General features: G+C 45.5%; 2 protein-coding genes across 11 annotated transcripts in view; one reads left to right on the top strand and one right to left on the bottom strand.

Annotated features, from left to right (window-relative positions):
• Positions 1 to 4,585: 4,585 nt before the first annotated feature.
• On the bottom strand, positions 4,586 to 14,376 carry MRPS22 (mitochondrial ribosomal protein S22). 2 transcript variants are annotated; one of them, XM_078856821.1, is made up of 8 exons: positions 14,231 to 14,376; positions 13,407 to 13,555; positions 12,262 to 12,426; positions 10,803 to 10,946; positions 9,401 to 9,484; positions 7,668 to 7,813; positions 6,992 to 7,100; positions 4,586 to 5,969 (listed from the first exon to the last, which is right to left on the bottom strand). In XM_078856821.1, exons 1-8 carry the CDS (start codon positions 14,358 to 14,360, stop codon positions 5,871 to 5,873), a joined length of 1,026 nt encoding a protein of 341 aa, XP_078712947.1. In that variant the 5' UTR covers positions 14,361 to 14,376; the 3' UTR covers positions 4,586 to 5,870. The 2 variants fall into 2 exon arrangements, with proteins under 2 accessions (XP_078712947.1, XP_078712948.1); XM_078856822.1 differs by lacking the exon at positions 14,231 to 14,376 and adding an exon at positions 14,007 to 14,208.
• Positions 14,377 to 16,802: 2,426 nt separating this feature from the next.
• LOC144932594 (uncharacterized) overlaps positions 16,803 to 26,016 on the top strand; it is a 28,391-nt gene continuing 19,177 nt past the window's right edge. For 5 of the 9 annotated variants that reach the window (XR_013636923.1, XM_078856816.1, XM_078856817.1 and 2 more), the window contains exons 1-10: positions 16,803 to 17,291; positions 18,904 to 19,121; positions 20,913 to 21,032; positions 21,171 to 21,293; positions 21,871 to 21,990; positions 22,679 to 22,774; positions 23,302 to 23,403; positions 23,654 to 23,767; positions 24,376 to 24,619; positions 25,163 to 25,278. Coding sequence is in view for 8 of the 9 variants with exons in the window: in XM_078856816.1 (XP_078712942.1) it covers positions 18,957 to 19,121; positions 20,913 to 21,032; positions 21,171 to 21,293; positions 21,871 to 21,990; positions 22,679 to 22,774; positions 23,302 to 23,403; positions 23,654 to 23,767; positions 24,376 to 24,619; positions 25,163 to 25,278 (1,200 nt within the window). In the remaining variant the exon portion in view is untranslated. Of the gene's footprint in view, positions 17,292 to 18,213; positions 18,295 to 18,903; positions 19,122 to 20,912; positions 21,033 to 21,170; positions 21,294 to 21,870; positions 21,991 to 22,678; positions 22,775 to 23,301; positions 23,404 to 23,653; positions 23,768 to 24,375; positions 24,620 to 25,162; positions 25,279 to 26,016 lie in introns of all 9 variants that reach the window. The other 4 variants (XM_078856813.1, XM_078856814.1, XM_078856815.1 and 1 more) reach the window with 4 other exon arrangements.

Here is a 26,016-nt window from a genome sequence, read left to right as displayed (position 1 = left end):
GCGGGAGAGGAGTTGTTGTGCGATGGTTAGAAAGGCTGCTGGGACTGAGCCTTTGTAATGTAGATGGCAGAGGCAGATAAGCAAGCCAGGACCAAGCAGCCCCTTGCTATGCTGCTGGGTGGGTAAAAAACTCAAAGCAGGCCACCAGCGTGTGAAAGAAGAAGCTTAACATGGTAAAACAAAACTGGCTGTCTATCAGTCAACTGTACGGTAACTAAAGAATAGTACCTGTCAGATAAGATGGTCCAAATATGTGGAGCTAAATCTTTTTTTCATGGTTAATAACATCTTTCCAATGATTACTCAGTTTGTACCCATCATCACGGTTGAAGTTATGTTTGTGTTTCTATATCTGGATGGCTTCGTGTACAAACCTTTGATGGTAGCCAGAAGGTTTGCAGATTACCTTGGTCTCGGAAAAGACAATCTCATGAGAACCCACAGCGTTGTAGCAATGATCGGCGAGCACAAGTCAGATCTGAAACACGGCAAAATTGAGTCTTCCGCCGTTGCCGATCATTGCTATAGCAATTGTGCTGTGAGTGACGGTTCCACCTGAAGACGGAAGCTTATGTTGCCTCCGAAACGTCGTGATTTATTGTTTTATTTCTACTATTTTTTCTATTATTTTTTATTATTATTTATTTTTTACCTACGTGACTGTACCGAAAAAACCTAAGAGTATGAATCATTGCAGTCACGAAAGCTTCAAATCTAGAATCGATTTTAATATTTGTTCACCGTACTAACAAACGTTGAAGTTTATTCTTACACTGTTTGTGTCCCCCCCTTTCCCTTGGGGCTTTTGTAGCCCCCCGTGTATTAAGCAATGCCACGCAAAACGAGGCAGTTCTCACATCTGTAAAATGAAGAGAAAATGAATCTAAGCCAGTTTGCATGGCAAAGAGGAATGCTCCGGCGACACTGAAACTTGCGTTCGTGCTGTGAAATGGGGGGGGGGGGGGGCTCACCTGGGCTGCGCCGATTGTGTTCGCCTCCTATCGCTGTCGGGGTTCGAGCGAAGGGACGAGAAGATCGTCCCACGGTCACTCGCAGCAGCCTCCTCCTTCCCTCCCTCGGGGCTGTAATGATGCCTTAGAGCAGCTGGTAACAGTCGAGGTGACGCAGATGGACAACAGCTTTGGCTTGATGTGAGCTCAACGAAACGAGGCTTGGCGATTAAAATGTAACTTGTTCAACAACTATACGTCGAGTTACGCGCAGCACAGTGTTAACTTGGCATGCGTAGAGGGAAATACAGCAAGCGATGCAGAGAATGCGGTCCAAAACAAGAAGACTCCGGTCATCGTCGCAGCAACTTATGGCTACGCATCGAACAAAGACGGTCAACTGCATCGCGCGCTTTCAGATGCGCTTTTGCCGCCGTCTGGAACGCTCTTCCTTCCGATATTAGGACGCCACTGGAGCTGTGCACTTGTAAATAATCGAGATTGAAAACTCATTTCTTAAGAACTGCTTTTTTGTGTTTAGTTTGCTGCGTTTCTCCCGCACCTGCGAGGAGCACGCTTGGCTTACGTCTGGCGCGAAAGCAGTTCAACAACATACGTAATGCAAAACTGTGGTCAGTTTGTTAAAATAGGTTTTTTTTGCATTAACGGTAACCAAATGAAAAAAAAATTCGTTTTCGATTTCCCGCATGTTATGTTAATAAAACATGTTAATAATACATAACCATGTCTATCCTTTTGAAATGTGCGGACCGCAAAGGGCAGTGGTAAATAAGGAACCGAAAGACTGAAGCCTCGCCGCCATTGTCATCGCCACCGTCGTAACTTTCACAATATTTAGCAGAATAACGTTTCGGACAACGGCTCTTGATCGAGAGCAGACAACAAGGCAGGCGCGTTCGGCGACCTCCAACTGCGCCGAGTGTGACGAACCGAACGCGGCACTGCGCTATAGTCAGCGTTGAACGCGCGCTGAACCTCACCTGCGTTGAACCTCACCTGCGCCAGGTGACACGACTGGACAATCCGTGTACGCCTTCAATCGTGAAATGTGAACGACGTTGCCGAATTAAAAGTTCAATTGTTTTTAAGTCCTCGACTATAATCTATACTGTACAGTAGATATTTTTATACACATACAGGCCTATGTACCTCTTTGTCTTGGAGAATTTTTATTGTGAAGAAAAATTTTTTACCTAAAAAAAAACCCCACTTAGTGAGGGAACGCAACCGCCGTCGTCTTTGTTTTACATTCGCTCAGCCAATGAAAGGCGACGTTAGACTCGGAGACAACCAGCACCCCACCCACGGCCATTCCATTGACGATTCGCGGCCACTAATTGCATTTACAAATATATATTAATCTACCGGACACATCCCGCTGGGCGAAAGACCCCGGGGCCAGCCCACAGGACGCTCTGGTGGGACTACATCGCTCGGCTGGCCTGGGAATTCCCCAGGGAGAGCTTGAGTCTGTGTATAGTGTCGTAGTGTAAAGTGTAGTAGTGAAGTGTATTGTAACAATAAGGGTTACCGTCTGTATTATTAGCATTATTACCGATACCCCAATGATTCCCTCGTATATTGCTCAGACATAAGATATAACGCTGTCGGGAACGCATGCTCATGTACACAATGGTATGACTCCTTTTAGCATGGATTCGATCAGCGCTCACTTGTCCAGGAACGCAACTTGAGCGCTAAGCGAGGTCTACTACGTAATATTTCCAATCAACAGGAGATTCGTTCCTACGGAAAATAAGCTTCAGCCCCAATACACAATACAATCACACGAATGCAGAAAACCTTTTTTTAAAGCACATTTAATGGAAAATCGGTGTATCAACCTTTATTTTATCATATTATGCCGAGTTTCACCCCCCCCCCCGCCCCAAACGTTTTTGTCGGGATGACCTGGCTGTTAGTTCTTAGTACATTGGAGAATCGGATACCTGAGAAGCGGGACCATTGGCAGTGGCATTGGCGTCTGGTGTAGGGAGGGCTTGGATTGTGATAATAGGTCCTCACCCCAAGGCTTCCAGAGAATAGCAAAAAGGACCTTTCTCACATTAAGTTAAAGTACCAGTATTCCATTATTTCCGGTACACATTTCACAGAAGCAATTCTCAATTGAGAATTCTAGGCTTCTATTGCCCAGTGACCCTATGCCAGAGAAATGCAGTGGGGAGAGGCAATATCGAGGAAAGAGCTTTGGAGGGCACTAATGACCAAGACAAGGGAAGTGTTGGACAGGAAGTAGAATTTCTTTCTCACTCCACGACTCTGGGGTCCCTGCAGGCCATTCTCCCTCCTCTTGCTGCTAGATGTTTGCACCGCATCGGTATGACGTGGGGTCGCAATCTTCCTAAGAATCCAACAGCTTTATGAGAGTAACACCGTGAGAAGGTGAATTTGTGCATGTTTATTGAAGATTTATAATAACACAAAAGTGTAAAAAAAACCCTTGTAGCCAACACATGTCCGTGCAGTCCGTTATTTTGTATATAGGGCCGTCCATAAATGACGTCACGCGATTTTGGCCGATTTTTGACCCCCCCTTGTCACACGGCGTTACAAAAAGTCAGACCCCCCTAAAATATGACGTCACAAAACTCTGCCCCCCCCCCCAAACCATATTTCCATTTTGAAAATAAAACATGCTACAAATCACTTTAAACTATTGCAATTGTAGTGCGTATTTAATGTGGCGCTGCACTCTGATGTTGTAGGAAAAACACGTATTAAAAAGGCGTTGAAAAGCTGAATTTAGCATAAAATTCACTTGAAAATATTCAACGTCTAACTAAAACTGCAGATGTTCAAAATATTATATTGAACTTCTCTTATCATAAAATATATAACTATAAAAAAAATACTTGAAACTTTGTAGTTGCAGACCCACCTCTCTCTCTCTGCCCCCCCCCCTCTCTATTTAAGGCCTCGACACAGAAGCATTGGGGTTGTCTGTCTTGTCTCTCTCAAATTTAGTTCTACCTGATGACGGTTGCTTGTGTTGCAATTGAAACGTCGTACTCTATTATTTAATTTATTTTCTCTCTACGTGACTTTACCGAAAGAACCAGAGTACTTTGTAGTAGAACGAAGCAAAATGGAGGCTTTTCCCACCTGATGACGGACGCTTGTGTTGCGCCCGAAACGTCGTGATTTATTTTATTTTCTACCTACGTGACTTTACCGATAGAAACCAAAGAGTATGGATTCCTGCAGTCACGAAAGCTTCAAATCAAGATCAAAATGGAGAGTACAATTATAACAATCACATTCATTCCACAGAATGAAAAGCCCTGGTAGAATCATTAAAATCAAAATGTTTAATAACAATCATTCAAAAAATTACAAAATGTATGCTTCTCCATTCTCCCATGGAGAAGCAAAATGCTCCTTCATGGAATAAATAAAAGTTGATCTTAATAAATTTAAATAATGAAATAGTTAATGAATATTAATCTAAATTAGTGTTGTTATAACAATTATATTGTTTATATTTATTTAAAGTTGCGCATTTTGATGTGACGTCACATTTCTTAACCCCCCCCCCGTCACACATCGTCACAAATGTCTGACCCCCCTCCCCCCCCCCTAGTGTGTGACGTAATTTATGGACGGCCCCTATACAATACAGCCTCAGGGAGGGGATAATTGTGTTTCTCTGTTGGGCTGTTGCCAGAATCAGTCCATTTAAAATGCTGTTAATGCAATTGTATAATTGCTGTGTGCAAGGCCGAGGGCATGTGTTTAGTGCCTGTGGTAGTTCAGAGTACAGATGGCTTTATTGCTTCATACGGCTTTGGTTAAACAAGCGTGCTGGGTTATGATAACAGCATTGAGGGCCTGTGACGGTGTTTTCTAAAGGACATCAGCTTCATTATCACTGCTGTAAGAATGACGATACTTATTTGGCTGTGAAGGCTGAGGATAAGAACTTTGTTGTAAGAGGTTCCAGCCAATATAAAAATTATTAAGAACGATAGTTACGGAGTATGATGGAGCTGGTCTACTGTTTTAAGTTATCTGGTAATTTGAAGTGTAAGATATGAATAGGTTATATTAGTGTGGCTGGCCACTGTCTTTGAATGAGTCGCTCATTAACAGTCGAATGTGCAGTGACTCAGTTAAATTAATTATTGGCAACGAGGATGAAAGCAGGCTGGAGGGAAATAGAGTTCAATGGTAATTCCCAGGATACTAGAGGTACGCAAAGGAGCGTTGGTGTGGGGAGTGGATGCCCTTGCGACAGACTGAGAGAGCCCCAAGGGCAACGCCCTCCGGTCCGAATCAGCTGGTCACTGGAAGCAGGGTACACAATCCTCGCGAACTAGATCATCCGAGCAAAGCTTTGGGTCCAGCGAGTGTGGTACCAATACAGGTTCACAATTGTACAACGTCACTTAGGTAGTGACAATCACAGTGTGCCATGTCGGAAAAGACAAACTTTGAGTAAAATCTCCAGCACCCAGTACTAGCCGAGACAGTAGTTTTGTGGGATCTACCACTAACTTCAAATAGTCTCTTCCAGGCCACCTTAAAAAAATTGGCAGTTTGTGATTTTATGATGTTGAAAAGTGTAGATAACAGACCACTTAAATGAGTAGTACTTTTATTTATATTCTGAAAACTTCGCAGCTTGCCCAATCTTAACTGATGTATTTGAAATGAGTATTCCAGGCTTAAGTGTACTTCATTCAAGATTTATGTTTTATACACAATTTTATTGATGCTTTTACAGTTATTGTGGAACGATTTTAATCCATGCATGGTATACCACTGCGTGCACAGGTTTTGCGCGGTGCGTATTGTGTGATGTGTGTTGCACTGTTTGCAAGGAAGTGCAGAGGAGTGTGGCACAGCGTGTGCACTAGGCGAGGTAGTGCCTGGGGCACACTAGGTGGCCTTATTCGCAGTTCCTTGAGGCACCTCCTGGTGGGTCTGCAAAGCGAGCTGGATCCGAGCTCCATTCTCCGCGTCCAAACGTGCGAACATCTGTGCACAAGTGTCACACCACATACCAGGTCGAACCACATCAGACCATGTGCCATACCACTTTATCATACCATACCACACACAACACACGTCATGCCATACATACAAAAAGCCACAACAAATCACACACCATACCACATACCAAGTAAAATAACACCACACGACAAAACACACAACACACGTCGCACAAAATACAACACGGAACCACACAACATACCAAACCAAACTGATGACACCAAACAGCATGTTAGACATGGATTCTCCCATCCAGCAATTCGATAAATTGTCCCAATTAAAAGTTTTGATTTAATTGAATAATCAATGATTTTGTTGAATTCGTATTGTTTGCTTAATTTCCCGTTTGTTCAGTTTTGCTCGTTCTATTAGCCTAAGTGAAACATTAGCATATAATCATATTATACAACCCTTTGACAATCGATTGCTAAACATAGGCCTGCAGCATGACGTTCTCGTCACAGGGTTTTGTTTGGCCATACACACTGGTCAATGCAGCGTGATGAAGTGGGGGACCACGACTGGTTGAGATCAAATTTGCCACTCACATCAATTACTGAATCGAGTTCAGGTCAGCGGATTTACAGCACAGTGCACTAAAGACTGCGCTACTACCATCATCATGTAATGTGCCGAAATAGTCAAGTGTATTTGAGATATATGACTCACAGCATGTAAAGTGAGAGTAAGAATCCATTTTAACAAATTAATGGATGCATAATTACAAATACTGTAGCATGCCACACGCTGTACCAAGTCACAACACAACACCCCATATGCCACACCGCATACCGAGCCATAGACCACCACTACAGTTGGTAATATTGATGATGAAGGTGTGGTGGTGATCATGGTGGTGATTGTGGTGATTTTGATGCTGATTTTGATGATGGTGGTGATCACGGTACTGATTGATGGGGATGATACCGATGTTGATGGTACCGATGTTGTTGTTGGTGATTGTGGTGGTACTGATGTCATGGTGGTATTGGTATTGATTGTGCCACCTGTATGAGGTCAATCCCTTCGGGGCGGCTCAGTGTTGCCTCTTTGCTGAAGGGTGACTCTGGGTGGAGGAGGTGGAATATGGAGACCAGGTCTACTGCATCCTCCAGCCTGCCATAAAATCACCACCATAAACACCGACACAATCAACATCACAAACACAGACACAACCAACATCATTACCAACATCACTGCTTATATCAACACAATCACCATCACCAAAATGTATTATCAACACAACCATTATGCATGTGAACGGAAAGTTGTAAATCAGCCTCTTCGGCATGAAGTGTAAATACATAGCTTTGTGTGTCCATACATAGGATGGATGTACGTATAAGTATGTGCATCCAAATATGTGTGTATAAACTTGTGTATGTGTCTAATCCAAGTTGGATTCCCAACTACAGCTAATATCAATGGCGAGTGATATCGGAACGAGTTCTGGTCCTCTCAAACATCAACTCAGCCTTAAATGAGTACCTGTCGTAGGTGTAAACATAATTTGGTACACAAAGGAAGTTAGGTATTGGTGCTCGCCATTCTGCCCCCTCATGCTTGCAGGCCTTCATAGGTGCTCACGAAAAGCACCTGCACCAAGAACCGACACAGGCTATGAAGGGGACCATTGTATTTGTATGTGTGTGTGTATAGATTGCATGTGTATGTTGCACGCACCGGTCTCTCTGTATGAGGTCGATGAGTAGGCTGTCGATGCGCCGCGTCTTCAGTAGGAACCACACGAGACCAGGGTAGTGGCGCGTGCTGTGCAGGGTGTGCGTCGCAACGCGCTTGTACAGGTCCTCGTACACGCATTCGTGCACCTATCACGACAGGCAGGCACCAACACAAAAACCTCCAATGTCCTGCGCACACAAGTGATGACATTATAACGGAAATGTCGGATGGATGCTTGCCTTCCCGAAATTTGATTGGCTGGTATAGGTGGGAGCGATGATGTTTTCTCCGGCAAGAGCACACGTGAGTGCAAGTTACGAACTCACTACAACATCCCTAATTGTTTTGACTTACAATCCATTTTTTCTCACATTTAGGATCTAACTGACAACAAATCGTAAAATAATATTTTGTATTCTGGCCCTTAGGACTGGATGTTTGTATCATCAACCATGATCTGTCAGCTGCTGGATAAAGGCCTCCCCACATTGTTGCCATCCGTCATTATTACCCCACAATGCCACAAGTCATCGCTATTTGGTGGATTAGGTCATCTCATTGCTTCATCCCTTCAGTGTCTTTCCCCTTAGGTGTGTTCCCACCTTTGGCTGCAATTCCATCACCATTCTCATTAATTAAGCATCCATCATCCCGACTAACCATATGTCCTGGTGAAGCCCACTTATGTTCTTTAACAGTCCATATGATGTTGCTATTTTGTTTTTCCTGATCTTTGCATTCGTCTTGCTTTCAGTGACATCAAACATACACCTCTCCATGCTTCTTTGCATGCATGTTGGCTCTAGCTCAATTCCCCTTGACAGTGTCAATGTTTCCAATCTGGGCTGGAGTAGTTAAAACTCACTGATGGAAAACACTAATATTTAGACATTGCCATGTTGCTTTTCATGACCAAGTTTAGTTTTCCAAAATCACGCAAACCTGCTCTGGCTCACCAGTTTATTTAATAATTTTATACCAATCTGCTTTCAATAATAGCTCTATGTATACATACTTTGCTATGTTTTTTTATTTTAACAGCTGTCTCAACACTGAAAGACATCAGAGAATGGGTTCAAGCCCAGGCATTTGTTTCCTCTTATTGGAGCTATAAATGAACTGTTCAGACGTTTTAATTTGGATCCTTAGGTACTCACAGCGGCAAGGTCTTATGCACGGAGCTAGAGCCTGTGAGATACTGTGTTCACGCGCTGTGGCTGAGAGCTCCTCACGCTTTCTCAGACAGCACAAAATGGACATGCCGTATTTCGATTTAAAGCTTTCGTGACTACAGGGATTCATCTTCTTGGTTCTTTCGGTAAAGTCACGTAAAAGGGAAATAATAAAATAATATAAACTTCAGACGCTGTCTTTCCGACAGACCTGTTCTTCACATGAGGACGGCTGCTTGCGTTGTGGCCGAAACGTCGTGAGAATTGTATTTTATTATGTTTTATTTTTATAATTTTATTATTTCCCTTCTATGTGTCTTTACCGAAAGAACAAGAGGACATGCCGTAGTGACTAATCCAATATCTTGGGAGAGTTCACTCCTCAGGACTGGGTATCCCTCTCTCAGCGGTTTCCACTCTCAGGGGTCCCTTGCTAAGGGGGTCCTGCTCTCAGGGGGGGAAATCCCCTTCTCTTAGGTGATCCCGCTCCCAGTGGTCCTTCGCTCAGGGGGTTAATTGCTCAGGGGTTCTCGTCTCAGGAGGATCATTTTGGTGGCGTACCTGGATGTAGTCGTGGGAGTCAGGTTCGAATTGGAGGATGCACCAGTTGAGGATATACTCATGTCGTTGTGCCGACAGCAAAGCCTAGGCATGCACATACGTGCCCACACAAACACACACATTTATCACACGTATGCATATATACCGCATAAGCAAAGAACACAACACACATGCACCCCTAACACGTGCATACAGTAAGTCCGAACCCTTGTTATCACGTGCTCTTTAGAGTCCAGTCCGTCACAAATGCACACTGATCACACGTAGTAAGTTCTTTGGATTACCACTGTTTAAATCTTTCGCAAAAATGGTTGTCTCAAGGATGGATCAAGAACATCACACACAAATGCGTCCCGTGGCGGCAGGGGGCGCACCACGGCCCGCAGCTATTTTCTTCGCAGCTGTGTTGTGCTGTGTGAACTGCGTTTTGGGTGGGTATGGGGGAGGAGTGGGTGGCAGGTGGGGGCCTCTTGGTGGCACTGTAGCATATGGGTGGGTGGCAGGAGGGATGGATGTGAGGAGCAGTGGCGTGGCGCTACAAACCCGGCGACCCGAGTTCGATTCCCTCTCACGGCCAACACCAGTGACGATTATCTGAACCGGTCATGGGCCTCTCCTAGGACTCGGACTCAAATGAGTACCTGGTGTGGTGTGTAAACATCGCCACTAGTGAGACAAAGGTGGCCAGGCGAGGTGCTGGCCAACCACCCCTTGTGTGCTGTACTAGCCTTCATAGGTGCTCGCTAACATCACTTGGCCCAACAGTCTGTTAAGGCTATATGGGGGATCTTTGGCTTGGGAGGCGGGGGGTGTGCATGTATATAGAGACGTGGAGAGAGTAAGAGAGTGAAAGTCCCGTGTGACTGAGTGCAGAGAGTGTGTGAGAGTGATGATTTCAAATATGAGGCTGTAAGGAGGTGATATCATAAGCTATACAGGGGATCTTGCACTGTGGTTATTCATGTGTGGCAAGTGTTACATTTTATATTTTATTACTTTATTTTAAAATTATACAGTAATTTGTATTTCTCATGTAAAAAAATGTTCAAAAGTTGACAGAAAAGTTCGGGGCAGAAACATATCTTAACTTTTAACATGAGAGTCAATGGGAAAACGATGATCGTTTAACAAGTGTCCGCGAACAGAGCAATTTTCGCAGAACATATATCACTCGTTTAGCGAGACACGCATGTACACACAAAGCACATATAGAGAGCACCCACAACTTGTAACACAAAATATGCTTCAGTAAATACATTGGACCCCTTTATTTACATGGCAAAGTAACATCCGTTAAAACTCCACTCTGATTTTATTTGATAATTTAATGTCACTGTGCTTGGGGCGATTACCATTAGGTTTTCACCATGGTGAGGGAGTTTACTGTACTGAAGGAGCTTACCATGAGGTTTTCTCCAGAGAAGACGGCGGGCGGTATGATTCGGCGCCCAGGTCTGGGAAAATACACCTGGAGCATGCGGTCCCGCTCCTCCCATGATGCTTTGCGAAGCGTCCCATCAGGCTCCCGCACAACAATGAACCTTTCCTGTGACATGAACGTTAACACTATCAACACAGGGGTATCATCACCACTGCAGACATCACTGTGGACATCACGAATATCACTACTATCACTGAAATCAACACTGCCAACATCAATAAAAACGTCTCTTACTTTCACTATGGACAGCTTTGCAACATATGCATCATTTAATAAAGACCCAAATTTAAATCCAGGATTTAAAAATGATTGCCATAGTGAAGATGAATGATCACCAATACTGCCTTTATTAAAATAGCAACCAGAAGTCTATCCCACATCAACATCATCATAAGTTTCGTCACCCTCAACACAATCATTACCATCACTCTCACTCATGCAATTACTCTCCCTTAAACAAGCACTTACAAAACTGAGTACAAGAGGTGGTGATGGAAGATATATGACTCATCAGCCTAGCTTGTATCTCTCTCCATAGATGTTAATCTTCAGAGGAGAGTATAGGCAACTGCCACGACCATTTTTGCCACCTATTCATGGGGAATTAAGTTAACCTGCATCTCAGGGCACCTCACCATTCGGCTCCCAAGCCACCTAAATGTTTTATTCACAACTACTTTCTTGCATTGAAATTTTATCCTGCCCAAAGTAGAGTACAGTACACTGCTCATGGTGACAGGATGTGGAAAATATGCACCATACATCCTGTATTTCACAGAGATCCAGCTCCCGATAAAAAAATTACAGCCTCCAATAAATGTTTGGGCATTCTATGTGATCCGCCATAGTAACTGTCTGTTATTTATGCAGGATCCCCGATGGTAGTCTTCGGGGTTTAGTCAGAGACTGTCATCTATACCTGTCAGAGGTCGCAATCGGGTACTCGATACCCGTACCCTACCCGGCTACCCGTACCCGGCCGGGTATGGGTACCCGTTTGTGACCCTGGTGCGGCCAGGTACGGGTAAGGAATCAAAACCCGTTTGCGACCTCTGATACCTGTCCACTCAGGGCCTCTGGCACATGCCTATTAAAATGATTTTCACATAGTTTTTTGGTAAGTAATTGATGGTGCAGTGGTTACCACTCCCTCATATCAGATGTGAGTGCACCATGAGGGTAGTCAGCCAATTAACATCAGACTTTCCCCAAATTATAGAGCTCACAACGCACTAGTGTTATTGTCTGGCACCCTGAGGTAGATATTGTTTTAATAAAGCAAATAAACACACGATCACATTCAACAACAGCAACCGCCGTTCGCCATTAAGTAGCGGTGACGTCACCACGTCGCTTATGCCATGCTAGGCGCACATACGGGCACTCAAACAGGGATGCACACACCCCACGCAGCACACACCCTGTGGGGCACGCTGTACGAGATGTCGGTAAAGACGATGGGCGTTTCCTCAAGTCCATCGAGCATGGTGTCCCGAGAGAGGACGTCATTGATCGGGGTTCTCTCAGGCAGCATGGGGGAGGGCGTCAGGGCACGTTCGGCCTCAGAGTAGGCGTTGCGCATCACCTGAATGGGAACATGGGGGCCAGGGCGAGTACACAAGGGATACAAAAACAATGAGACACAGAAACTCGAGGACATGGAAACTCACGAGGTAACACGATAGGGAGATAATGCGAACAAGGTAGGCAAAGAAGATATGGGATTTGGAACACATGGGACATTATAAAGAACTATATAATTTGTACAGTTATATTAACTCCACCGAAATTGCGCGTAATACAAATATAGAGTACTTTGCCGATCATTTACTGGATGAAGACCTCCTCACACCATGTCAGTTATGGAAGTTTTTGACCATACTTCATGCTAGTGAGCACCAGTTGGGGAAGGGGTCCCAAGCCTGGTTGAGATATCACCCACACTTCATTTTAGCAGTGGCTGTGAATTTACTTGAGGTGAATGTGTTCATAGTGCAGTACGCTACTCAACGCACAACTGTTCCCCTCACTATCAATGGCATAAACAATATATTCTTAATTTTAAACATAGGTTTTCACGACTAATATTATGATTCATGATTAGTTACTTTTGGGTTCGGTTATGTATAAAAATGGCAATTTTCAGCTATACCCACCACCACCCAAACGAGCAAATCAAATAAATGTCTTGCATGGACAAACAAGACAATTTATTAGTTTTTTTGCACTTTTTATTTTATTATTATATGCACGAGTCGATATTGTGAATACTGAGAGTGATTTGAGGAATCGATTATATGCCTATTCAAAAAGATATATCCACCTCAAACACAAACAGTAAACACGCTGAGGAATGCCATCACAAGTGCATTCCATAAACTCAAATAATTTTCTACCATGTGAGTGGCATTGATACAGCACATGTACCAGGCTAGGAGCACTTTGAGATCACGTATCATAGTGAATGCTGATGAGGAGACAGATCCAGGGTTGAATGACTCAATCCCACGCATCCACATAGAAGTGCACCTACGCAACGAGACTCATTTCTACGCATTCACACACCTCCTGGAGCTGTGCGTCGGTCATGAGCTTGTATTTGGGCGGCTTGAGCGCTTGCCGTCGCGGGCGGAACACCTTCTTGAGGTCGAGGCCGGTCATCCGACGCAGCAGAGACTGCACGCGCTCGTCGGCAAACTGCAAGGATGCTGCGCCTGTACACGAATGTGCACCGATGGGCACACACAGCCCCAAATAAATACACGGGTACATCAATGCAAGCATGCACGCACGTGTAGACACGCACGCAAGCGCACATATGCAACGATGCACAAACACGTGGGGGGTACGCATACAACTACCGGCAATCGCTACTTAGTGGTGGTGTCAACTAGTGAGGTCGAATGAGGTGTCGCAGGCTCGCTGACAGGTCACGTAAAAAAAGCCACAAAGCGATATTGGTTAGACTGAAATTACTGTATTTGCATATACACCACCTGCACTCACATCAGCCTGGTGGCGCTGAATGTTGTGTACATGTGTACACAGTACGCACTAAATTTGCCCATGAACCCTCCTTAAAAACGTCTCTCGAAACTCGGGCATTCCTCATCAGCCATCCCCAGAAGGCACGACTTTCACCCCACAGCTGGATGAAGGCCTCACCAAGGCTCTCCGGCATAACCAAATTGCAGCGTTCCTCTGTCGCCCCATCAAGACGAAACGGCCCCGGACAGAGAGGGCGGCGCGCCGCCTTCAGTCGCTTTCAATGTCGCGAGCACGCGAAGGTTGGAGGGCGCTACCCGCGTAAACAAACGCCGGTCGCGCCGCCGCGCCGTCACCCGTCTGGTCCCCGTGCCCCCGAAACGTCGCGTCCCGACTCCACTCACCGGGGTCCCCGCTCATCCCCCGCCGGGGTGCGGGGCCCGGGCGGTGGCGCCGCAGCAGCAGCTGCTGCTGCAGCAGCGCCGGCAACGGAGCCGGGAGGCGAGACACGAGACCCACGCTGCGCGCCGCCATTGCCGAGGTCACAGGAGACACGACCCCGGAAACGGAAACTCGACAGGGGGGAGTAGTGTGGGGGGGGGTAGTGAGGGGGGGGGTAGTGTGGGGGGGGGTAGTGTGGGGGGGAGGGGTTAGTGTGGGGGGGTAGTGTGGGGGGGGGGTAGTGTGGGGGGGGGTAGTGTGGGGAGGTAGTGTGTGGGGAGGTAGTGTGTGGGGGGGTTAGTGTGGGGGGGGGTAGTGTGGGGGGGGTAGTGTGGGGGGGAGGGGGTAGTGTGGGGGGAGGGGGTAGTGTGGGGGGGAGGGGGTAGTGTAGGGGAAGGGGGTAGTGTGGGGAGGAGGGGGGCAATGTAGGGGGGAGGGGCTAGTGTGGGAGGGAGGGGGTAGTGTGGGGGGAGGGGGTAGTGTGGGGGGGAGGGGGTAGTGTGGGGGGGAGGGGGTAGTGTAGGGGAAGGGGGTAGTGTGGGGGGAGGGGGTAGTGTGGGGGGGAGGGGCTAGTGTGGGGGGGAGGGGGTAGTGTGGGGGGAGGGGGTAGTGTGGGGGGGAGGGGGTAGTGTGGGGGGGAGGGGGTAGTGTAGGGGAAGGGGGTAGTGTGGGGAGGAGGGGGGCAATGTAGGGGGGAGGGGCTAGTGTGGGAGGGAGGGGGTAGTGTGGGGGGGCAGTGTGTGGTGGTGGGGGCGATCTCATAATTTGTTGGGATTCAGTCTTAGTTTATTTGATGGGTATTCATGTGCCTTATATGTATCGTACATGTTTCTTATATGTTATGCAATGTTGTGGGCTTCTGTCATGGTATCTTAGCGTTATTATATTTTTATAGGGTTCTGTTTCGTGTTATATTTGGCTCATGGATTGAGTTTTTTGTATTTGTTTCTTGTTTCTCTGTATTGGTTTCTAAGGGTCCCGGCGTGGTTTAATTGGGACTGTATTGGTTGCTTAAACACTGCATCTTAGATATCTGAGGGTGCCACGGTTTCCTCCCACTTCTTAACTCTCATTAATTAGCCGATGACACATTAATAAACTAAACGCAACTAAACTCGATCTAACGCGTCATCAGTTTCATTTATTTGGCACACAAATCCCGTTTAGCCAGTTTCACGGCTATTTTACAAGCGAGATCCGTGGTGCGTGAGTACAACAGTAACCAACACGTGAATAATTGCACAACTAACGAGGTCTTTAACGGCTGTAAGCTATAACATTCCCATACAAAAAATTACTTCGCAAATGTTAAAATACACGAGAACAAGAGACGACAGAGAAAGCCCATTTTTGTGTCCTGGCATTTTGCATTGGTTTGTTGTTTTGACGATGCTGAAAGTTGGCAAGTTATGCATACGGCGTACAGCCGTTTTAATACGGATAAAAAAAGTAAAACATGTCTATGTTTGTTTGTGTGTTCTCCCTTGTGATGGGACTTTGTAAGATGAAAGTTGAGTTGTATAAGGACGATAAGGTCTGAATTGGTCTGTAATAAGGTAGGCACTGATAAGGGGTTTAAAGGTATGCACTATGCACAACTCTAATCAGTATGTGTAACAATCGTTGAACGTTTTTTAACGCGTGGAAAATTTCGCGAATAATAACCACGGTGGCCTTAAAAATGTCAACCAGATATATTCGTAAATGGCGACGTTTCTGGAAAGAGTCCTTCACAACGCACACATTAAGGTAAATCTTGTTTTTGCAGGCAATGCCCTTTAGAATTGCATGCGCTACGGAGAAGGACCGTTGCCCGAAACGTCGCCAATGACGTTCTCCTTTTTAAGGCCACGGCATTGTGTGTTGGACACGTGAGAGTTACCTGTAGGCACAGGTGGGGGGTTACCCCGCTGTGTGTGTGTGTGCACAGTGTGTGACTGTGTGTGTGTGTGTGCACAGTGTGTGACTGTGTGTGTGCGCTCACGTGTACGTGGGGGAGCGGTAGTGTAGCGGTTAGCGCTACGAACCTGGCGACCCGGGTTCGAAACCCGCTCATGGCCCACCAACACTGGTGGTGACGATTATCTGAACCGGTCCCTGTGCCTCCCCTAGGTCGACTCAGCCTCAAATGAATACCCGGTACGAAGTGGAAACATCGCCACCGGGGGAGGGAGGTGGGGGTGGGGAGACAAAGGTGGCCGGGCGTGGTGTTGGCCCCCCACGCCCTCGTGTGCCGTGCCTGCCTTCTCAGGTGCTCGCTAACAGCACTTGCCCCAGCAGTCTGTTCAGACTACACGGGGAGGTGAGGGGGTGGGTGGGGTGGATCTTCGTCGTTGTTACCTGTGGTGGGGGGGGGGCACAGGTGAGAGGTGTGGGCGTTACCCCCCTGTGTGGGTGTGTCTGTGTGGATGTGCGCTCACCTTTACGTGCAACAAACGCCCTGTGGGCACGGATCCCCACCCCTATTTCGTGGATTATGAACCCGCAACTGCCCCGCGGGCGTTTGTGATTCTCAAATGCAACCGGCTGGCCGCCGCAGTTGAAAGCGGCCTCGGTTTTCGCGCTCCGGATTCGCGTGTCAAATGCGGACGCTAAACATGTTGCGTCGCTTTAGAACGGATGGATAAATGAAGGTTGCCAACGCCGCTGCTTGTTGTTGTCGTCTTTGCAAATTGCAACATTCGGATTATAGAACTTAGCGCCCCTCGCCCGCACCCCGCTTGGGTTCGCGACCGTTGCGGGCGGCCTTCGCGTAGGCTTCGGCTACGTAATCTAGGCGACCCGGTGTGGATTTCGTACTGTGTTGAAGTCTGCATCGACATTTAATCGATTGATTAAAACATTTAAAAGTACCGTTCTACTCATAAACGTCCAGTTGGGTTGTCATAATGCGTTTTCATTCTGGGTTAATAACGTTACGTTTGAAATTCGTTGAATGTTGATAATGATCGCGCGAAGGAGTGGCTGTACTTGCCCTGTAACGGGAATGTGGAATGGTCACCTTTGGCTCAGGGCTGTACAAATGTGAGTACCTTACATTCTCTTTGGGATGTGAAAAAAAATCGCATTTCAATTACTATTATGGTCCTAAGACGTTGCATTGCTGTGTGTGTCATTTAAGGACGGAACAATACAAACGACGGCTTTTTGGTCTATCGATCTCGTTCGATTGTTAGTAGCAGATCGATGCGAGTATTGGCGAGTCCCTGTACATCTGCTTCCACGACATGTGTGGGCAGCCTTTTCAAGACTCCCACCGCTCTATGCTTAAAATAATCGATATCTTCTCGTATGTTATGCTTTTTACAAATCTGCTACATGTCCCCTTTGGAAAAGAGGCTTATAACTGTCCTGCACTTAGTTAAATAGAAAACTATGTTTTGATCGCATGATTGTTAACGCATTCTAGTTTATGAATAATACCTTTTAAGAAGTTTCTACAAAGTGAATATGTTTCCCTATCATGATGCCCTTATGTGTTGATATTTTCGAGGCTTGCATCGATCTACATTTGATGTAGACTCCCACAACCTCCTAGGCTACAAGGTGGCCAGGAGATGGTGGTACAGAAAGGAGGTTTTTGACCTGCCTGTGTGAGTTGACTGTGTAGTGTACGCATGGCTTTTCTTTGTTGTAGTATTAAACAATTTTTTATGTTCAAACCACTTGTTAAATATGTGGTGTCTGCATTGGTAAACAAAATGTTGGTACCACTACTCTAAGCCATATTATTTCTGAATTAATGGTTTGCACATTTTCAAATTTCGTTTTCTGCATTGTTTTGTTAATGCAATGGCATCAGCTGTTTTGTAGTTATTCTTTAAACCCAAATTTCTCTTTCAAAAATAAATCCATTGATCTGATTGGATTCTTACCTAGTGATGAAGGCAATTGTATAAAATATCTGTCTTTGGCTTGAACCCTACACTTTGTTAATGCGCCGCAGAAATGATTGGGCTCAGTGGCGAGCTGGCTGATGGCAGTGCTCTCTACCCTGGCACCTGAGCAGTAACTGGAAGTAGCTCAAGTATGTGTGAATACAGTTGTGGGCTTTTGCACATAGACAATGAATCCAAACCGTCTTATTCTAAACATACACTCGACAACATTAGTGCCACACTTATTAGCCATTTTAGAACATAACAACTTACATCAGTAATTCATAATAAAGGTTTTTGGGTTAGATAACGTAAATATGAATGTGTCGTTAACCCACCATCACCCGACAGCCAATTAGAAAGGTTTATCATAAAACGTGCCAATTAGTTACGACTTTAGTGCACCGCTGTGTTGGAGAGTATACCCACGACATGTACAATTTGAATCCGACGTTTCACTGGTAATTACCACCAGCTTCATCAGGCGATTTGCCAGAATTGTTAAGAAGTCATCCTTTTTCCGGTCTTGAATAAACTAAGATGATGCCATCACTGTGTGTCTATCATGTGCGAAGATCAGAGGGGGTTAATGTAATAATATAAATTCTAATGGAGTACTGTATGTTAATCTGAAAATATGCAGTCACTCAATAACAATAATCTACATGTGTTTGAATGTAAATATTCATTTATCACTGGAGCGCACAACTTTTTTTTCTATGGACATTGACATAATTATTCTAAACTTTCTCACCCAGAACCAGACAAGGTTGGTGTTCTCTATCTGGCAGGACACCTGTCACCCAGCACTATGGAGGTTGTATTGGTGAACCATGCCGAGATGGAACCTATTGAGAGGGTCAACGGGGATCTATTCGCTGATCGTCTTCTGCAAAGCGAGCTGCTGGTTTCTCAGCTCAGGGCTGCAGTGCAGGAGAGGGATTCTCTTCTGCAGCAGAAAGAGACACAGTTGCAGGTACGCCTGCCTCTCGATTATGGTAGACTCCCAGTCCTGACCCGTTAAACAGGGTTTTACAAACGACAGTGCTTGTGACCCACCAAGGTCCACCTTGCAAACCAATTTTTGTGAGAATGCATTTGTGAAATGCACATTCCACTTGACATAGAGAAAGCTGATTTAAATTTAGATAAAGACCTTGTACTTATATGTGTATGTATGTGTCCCATGTTGTGTAGCTAAAACGAATTCAAATTAGGATCGTGAATATGAATTTGGTAGTGTCAATAGCTTGTAAAAAAATATTGGTTTGCCAGATTTATTTCAGTTTGCAAAAACTGGCTACTTTTGTTGGAGCGACCCAATTTGTATATCTGGGACAGCTATTGAATGAAAGTGTACTGGAATCAAGATGATGACATATAGAAGTAGATGAGAGCAGGTGTGAACGGTTTTGGAAATTCTAACTTCATAAACAAAAACGGCAATCCATTGTTTCTCAAGAAGAAACTTTTAATATGTACTATCCGTTATGACATTTTGATCAGAAACAAACACGTTAACTTTACGTAAAGAAATGGAACTAAGCTAATAAGTGCATGAAGAAGCATGGAGAGATGGTATCCTTGTGATTACACTGAGAGAAATAAAAATGGGTTAGAGAAATATGCAGGTTTAAAGACATAATGACTTGAATAAAGTGGGCTTGGGCACGGGACATGTGACTAGAAGAGGGGATGATGGCCAGTGGTGGAGAATTATGATGGAGTGACGAAGGAATGGATCGCATTCTAAGATGATGTCCATAGAAATAAATAATATAATCCCATGTGCAGGTTCAAGATGGATTGTACCATCACAGGACCATGATATATATGTGACCGCTTGGGGAGGCTTTCAATCAGCTATGGATTGATTATGGGTTATAATAAGGATAGAAACATAATATTAAAAATACTCAGTGTCTTTGTCTTTTATTTCTGAGTCTACCACACGGTGACTGGCCACTGATCAATCGCATACAAACGCACCATTTGGTTTGAACGATCTCGCTTTCCAATCTCTGCATTTGTTACTAACATTGCACTGTATTCAAGTCTAAAATCAATTATCCATTTATCAATAATGATGTAACAACCTTAATTAACATTAAGATGGGGGATCTTAATTTGGTACATGCTGCACTTGCCATTTAGAGATCTTAATTTGAGCTGGTACTTTGTACATTCACCATATGAGATATTCATAAGCTTAAGTGTTAAATTAATATGAGATATGTTTACCAATCCTGAGGCATATGCAGCATATCCCGGTGTAATTTTAATGTGATTAGAGAAGAGTCATAATGTGGAAAGGACCGTGTTGAATCACGAGAGCTGGAGTATGGGAAGCCTCAGGTTAAAGACGACACTACTCTATCTTAAAACCAAGTTCCTCTTATCTTGTAGAGGTGTACCAAGGTTATGTGTCCCTAGCTGTCCAACACTGGCGTGACATCTTTCTATGAAGAAATAAAATAGAGTCAAAGTATGTTGCTTCTTCATTATAGCACTCTAGTGAAAATAGCCTTGAGATGCAGTGAGGCTTTGCTGATTTAACAACATTCCAGTGAGAATTTAGTCACACAACTAGATTGCTCTAACAGAGTAACTATGATTCTAAATTGTTTCTTATTAACGAAGCCTCAAACTTGTGTTGGTCTGGGACACACAGCCTAGGTATGTGTTTACAAGATAAGAGCTGTTTGTTTTTTGAGCTGGTCTTTAAACTGATGTCTCCATTTCCTCATGACATGTGTTCGCTTTCCAGCAGGAGGAGGCAAAGACCCACGAAGCTAAGATGTCCAAGGTGAAGCTGCAGGCAAGAGCCAAGCTGTCTGCCCGCATGGAGAACTCGAGACGCTTGAAAAGCAGCGATTCCTCAGATGAGGTAACTGTTATTGTCAGCTACTTTCTTGTTCACTTTTAACTTTTGGTGTCCGCCGATCCATCGGTTTTTCTCTTCACCAGCTACGCTGACCGGACCATTGTTTACCCTGCCCTGTTGTTGTGTGCTATGCTGTGCCAGGCTGAGTGCCGGCCGAGCGATCAGGGGAGCGTGAAACGGGGGAAGTTGCTAGTGCTGCGACATCGTGTTGCTGAGCTCGAGGCAGCGTTGACCAAGGAGCAACAGAAACAACAACAGCAGCAGGTGCACCCTTGCTACTATGCTTCCCCATTTTCTGCTTCATTGCTGCCTTATTGCTCTGCTTATTGCTCTGCTTCCTTGCTGCCTGTTTCATGATGATTGTTGATTGTCGCGCAATACATCTTGACAATGTTATAGAAGCCCTGAGCAATGGTGGAGTGGTGTGACTTCTTGTGACGTAACGCAATAGTGTAATTAGCACAAGGATAGACTGCTTTAAAGATGCAATCCAAAACTGAAGAGCTTTTATTTTATAGAGATCTATCTGGGCTGTATTTCCTGAGCTATCTCGACGACAATTAGAATATTTTGTGAGAGAGAAGAGAGACTTAAAAGTTATGGTGATATATTATAGTGACATGACTACAACATCACTCGCATACATTTGAATACATCATCAATAATGAGGATTTTTTTTTTGAGGCAAGGATTAATGGACCATACAAATGAGCTAAACACTCAAGCTTGTCGTTCTGAGGTGGCCAGGAGATGGTAGTACAGCAAGTGGGGTAATCAGTTTCTTTGTGCCGACCATTAAGTGAAAATAATCACTGCTGCTTCGTGTCCGGGTGACTGTCAGGATGAGCAGAGCAGCAAGGCGAGTGGTGCAGTGCAGGAGCTGCAGCACCAGGTGCAAGCCCTGCAGGAGGCCCTCTGTGAAAAGGATGAGCTCATCCAGGGCCGCATGTGCGTCATTGAGGTGAGTGAGATGCTCACAGGACACAGGCACAAGCTCAGCAACATAAACAACGGCAAAGGTGGCTTTGGTGGCTCGGAGGTCACAACCCTGAGCATTTTTTACAAACTACACCAGGTACAGATTTAAGATGGAATCAACCTAAGAGATGCCCAAGATGAGTTTACCTATTACTCGCCACTGATTCTAGCTAGTTCTGGGATCAAACTCGGGTCATATGCATATACACATGAAGACAAAACTTCCCCTTCTAGCCTTCAACAGACTGTTGGAGCAAGTGCTGTTAGCAAGCACCCATGTAGGCCAGCACAGCAACAAGGGATGAGGCGTTCAGCACCATGATCAGCCACCTTTGTCTCCCTAGTGGTGATATTTACACACTGCACCAGGTACTCATTTGAGACTGAGTCGACCTTGGGGAGGCCCATAACTGGTTCAGATAATCGTCACTGGTTTTAGCCGTGAGCGGAAATCAAATTAGGGTTGTCGGGTTAGTAGAGCAGCGCGCTAACCATTGCACTACCGGTCCCCACTACATACACACACAATGCACACACATACACACGTGTACTCAAATGCACACACATCTACATGCATACACACTGGAGCACATGTAGACACATTCTCATCCTTTCACAACACATCATACACAGGCGGACACACACACTCACATTAGCTCCTGCGTGTTCAGCTCTTGCAGGATCAGCTGGGTGAGATGTCTGCTGCCGTGGGGAGCGAGGGGGACCCACTCGGCCTCCGACAGAGCAACAATCAGCTCCGGCAGAAGGTGAGGAACTCTCAGGGCCCACTGAGACTGGATTGTGCTAGGTCCCACGGTGAGGGGACATTTTTCAGTTTTCGAGGTATGGGAAATTCGGGTTACGGATCGTTCTTGGGAACCTAACCCTTCGTTATCCGGGGACTGTCTGTAGTTTTGTGATGTCTGCTTCTGGGGTCATGCTCTGACACAAGGTGATGCACTGCTCACTGTGAAAGTGAAGCATGGGAATGCCTTCATCTCGTGTCAGCACAGCACTAAGCGCTCTGCTTTCTGTGCAGCAAGTGCTGTGCAATGGTCATAATTGCATCTAGGTCTATACATCACCTTGGGCATGTGTTATTACCCTTTTGCTTGTTTCCAGCCCATATCCACTTTTCTGCCTGATGAGTTTCTTGTCATTTACACAACGTTAAAGTGCTGCCCTGTGCACGCTGTGCAGAGCGTGCTCTGCCAAGTGATGCCATTGTACCGAGCTGCCTGTCTTGGCTTCCCCTCCCACCACCACGACCACCACCACAATGTGATATGTGCAGGTGCTGGCATTGGAGACTGCGCTGCAGCACCGAGAGGAGAGGCACCGGCAGGAGGTGTTCACCCTAACGGCACGGAACGACGCTGCCGAAGACTTCCAGCAGGCATGTCGCTGGACCAAACTAATGATGGCAGCAGTGGTGGTAGTGAAGTTAATGATGTGGTGTTAGTGATCATATTAATTATGGTGATGCTAATTATGTTCATCATGGTGTTGGTAATCATGGTAATGATAGTGATGATGTTGGTAAGGATGGTGGTGTTGGTAATGATGGTGGTGTTGGCAATGATTGTGTTGGTAATGATTGTGTTGGTAATGATGTTAATGATGATGGTGATTGTGTCGGTGCGCAGCTGCTCAAGTCTCTGAAGCAGAACCTGCACGAGAAGGAGGAGGTGCTGGCGGCGCGCACACACGTGGTAGAGATCCTGCAGGCCGAGTTGGATCAACGAGACGCGACCATCGTGGTTAGTGCCCCAAGTTCTGTCTCTAAGCTCCCATTCCTTGCGCGAGTACCCACAGTGCCATGCATGAGCACATACTGCCACGTAATAGCACCTATAGTCCTTTACATGCCTTGGTTGAGCATCCACAGTCTTCGTCATACTGCTGTATATTGTATTAAAAGTGTATGTCCATTATTGCCCTTATCATTTGAAAAGCGAAAGTAGGACAAGGACGAGTGCAACCAACGATTTGCAAAAGTAAATATATCCCCTTAGCCAAAATGCATGTTTATTTTATTTAATCTAAAAAGCGGGCAAACATGTTTAATGGACAGAATGAACAGCTCAGTAAAATGTTTTCACTGCCATCTTTACATCACTAGTAACAGTAAGTTAACGTCAGAGAGCCCGTGATGGTGTATGTTTCAACACAGCAAACAGAGCGCAGATTGCACGCCATTCATCCATTGCGGCATAACACATGACAACTGTGGGTATGGCTGCAACACCACGATAAAGGCACCACCAAAGCTACTCCTGTACATGAGTATCCACAAATTTTTGGAAGAACTGTCAGAGTGCCGCACAGTGTGACGGTGGTGGTGATGCTCATGACTGTGTCCCTGCAGGACCTGCAGGAGAGTGGACGTCGTGCCCTTGAGCAGCAACGCCTCTCGCTGTCCCACCAGGAAGCCGAGAAGCTCATGCTCACTGCCTGCCTCCAAAACTCTATTGACCAGCAAGTTCAGCCGAATGATCCTTGCGATCGCCACCCTGCATCAGGCGAAGGTGTTGTAGACACCGAGCTGCTACAGCCGTGCCCACCATCACTCGAACAAGAGGCGTTGTTGGAGAGGATTCAGGAGTTGCAAGGTAATACTTACTCAAGTGACGGTTGAATGGTTAGATGATTAGATAGATCAGGGGTGTCCAAACTTTTTGCAAAGAGGGCCACATTTGATAAGGTGAGGATGCCCGGGGGCCAATAGTTCCTTTTGACATTGTTTTAACCACAAAAGTTACGTGGAAATACACACTGTTATAAAACAATTTTCATTGTCACAATTACCTTTATTTTTCAATTGACAATGTAACCAAATATAAGCCACTCAGGCAGATGGGAAAAACTCTAAAAACACAATTCTGCCTTTCATTCAGTCAGATAACATTGAACAAACTGTATAGAATACCTTAAATTTCCATGAGTTTTATGATGTATTTATTCTGACAGAGCTGGTGAGCCATAAACAACACATTATAAGATCGAAGCTGCGGGCCGTATGAAATCTGCCCACGGGCCGTGATTGCCCCGCGGGCCGGACTTTGGACATGCCTGAGATAAATGGTAGGGATAGTTGGATTGGTGAATGCTGAAAGTCTAAAAGGCTGCGCTTGTGTCTGGTTTGTGGACCGCAGTTGGGCTGCGGGAACGGGAGGAGGAGGCTGCCAAGTCTGAGGCGCGGTTCCTGCAGACCAAGGCATGGTCCAAAACTCGCATTCGGCAGCTGGAGGATGAGCTACGCAGCCTCAGGGTATTTGTGCATATTTATAATACTGTATATTATATTTATAATACTGTATTATATTTGGAATATATATTTATATTTATAATATATAGTATCATAAATATTTTTAATGATTTATTGTCTAGATTCCTGCCTGATTGGCACGCAAGTGCGCGTGCGCGGTATTGACGTCACCACGCACATCGGTCACTTGCATTCCGCAGCATTGATCCGGGTTCGTGCGTCGTGCGTCGTGCTGACGTCTCTCTTCACCTCCAATCCGGCCGTGTATCTGGCACAAATGTCATAGCGGAGAGATATAGAGGAGGGAGGTGAGGGGGGAGATCCAGGAGGAATAAACAGAGAGGAGAACGAGAGTGGAGAGAGTGAAAGGGCGTGAATTGGCGAGGAAAGCGAGAGAAAAATGGAAAGAGATCGAGCAAAAGCGACAAGGACTGGGAGCGAGAGTTGGGGAGAGGCCTGAGAGATTGAGACAGGAAAGAGAGAGGTGAGAATAAGGAGAGGGAGGGTGATAGGTGAGAGAGAAATAGGGAGGAAAGGAATATATAGGGAGGGAGGGGTGGGAGAGAGGACAGAGCAATAGAGAAACAGAAACATTGAGAAATCGAGATGAATTGGAATATACAATACAGAGAAGGCAAGTAAAATCTGGATGGTCACGTGCAAAGGATGGATCGTCACATGCAAAGAACGTGCAGGTTGCTAGTTTATTATATTATTACGCTTGTTCACCACGGAAAAGCT

The sequence above is a fragment of the Lampetra fluviatilis genome, chromosome 5, assembly GCF_964198595.1.
Source record: "Lampetra fluviatilis chromosome 5, kcLamFluv1.1, whole genome shotgun sequence".
NCBI classification, from domain to species: Eukaryota; Metazoa; Chordata; class Hyperoartia; order Petromyzontiformes; family Petromyzontidae; genus Lampetra; species Lampetra fluviatilis.
Note: the sequence above shows the minus strand (reverse complement) of the source record. Positions and strands in the feature narration are given on the sequence as shown.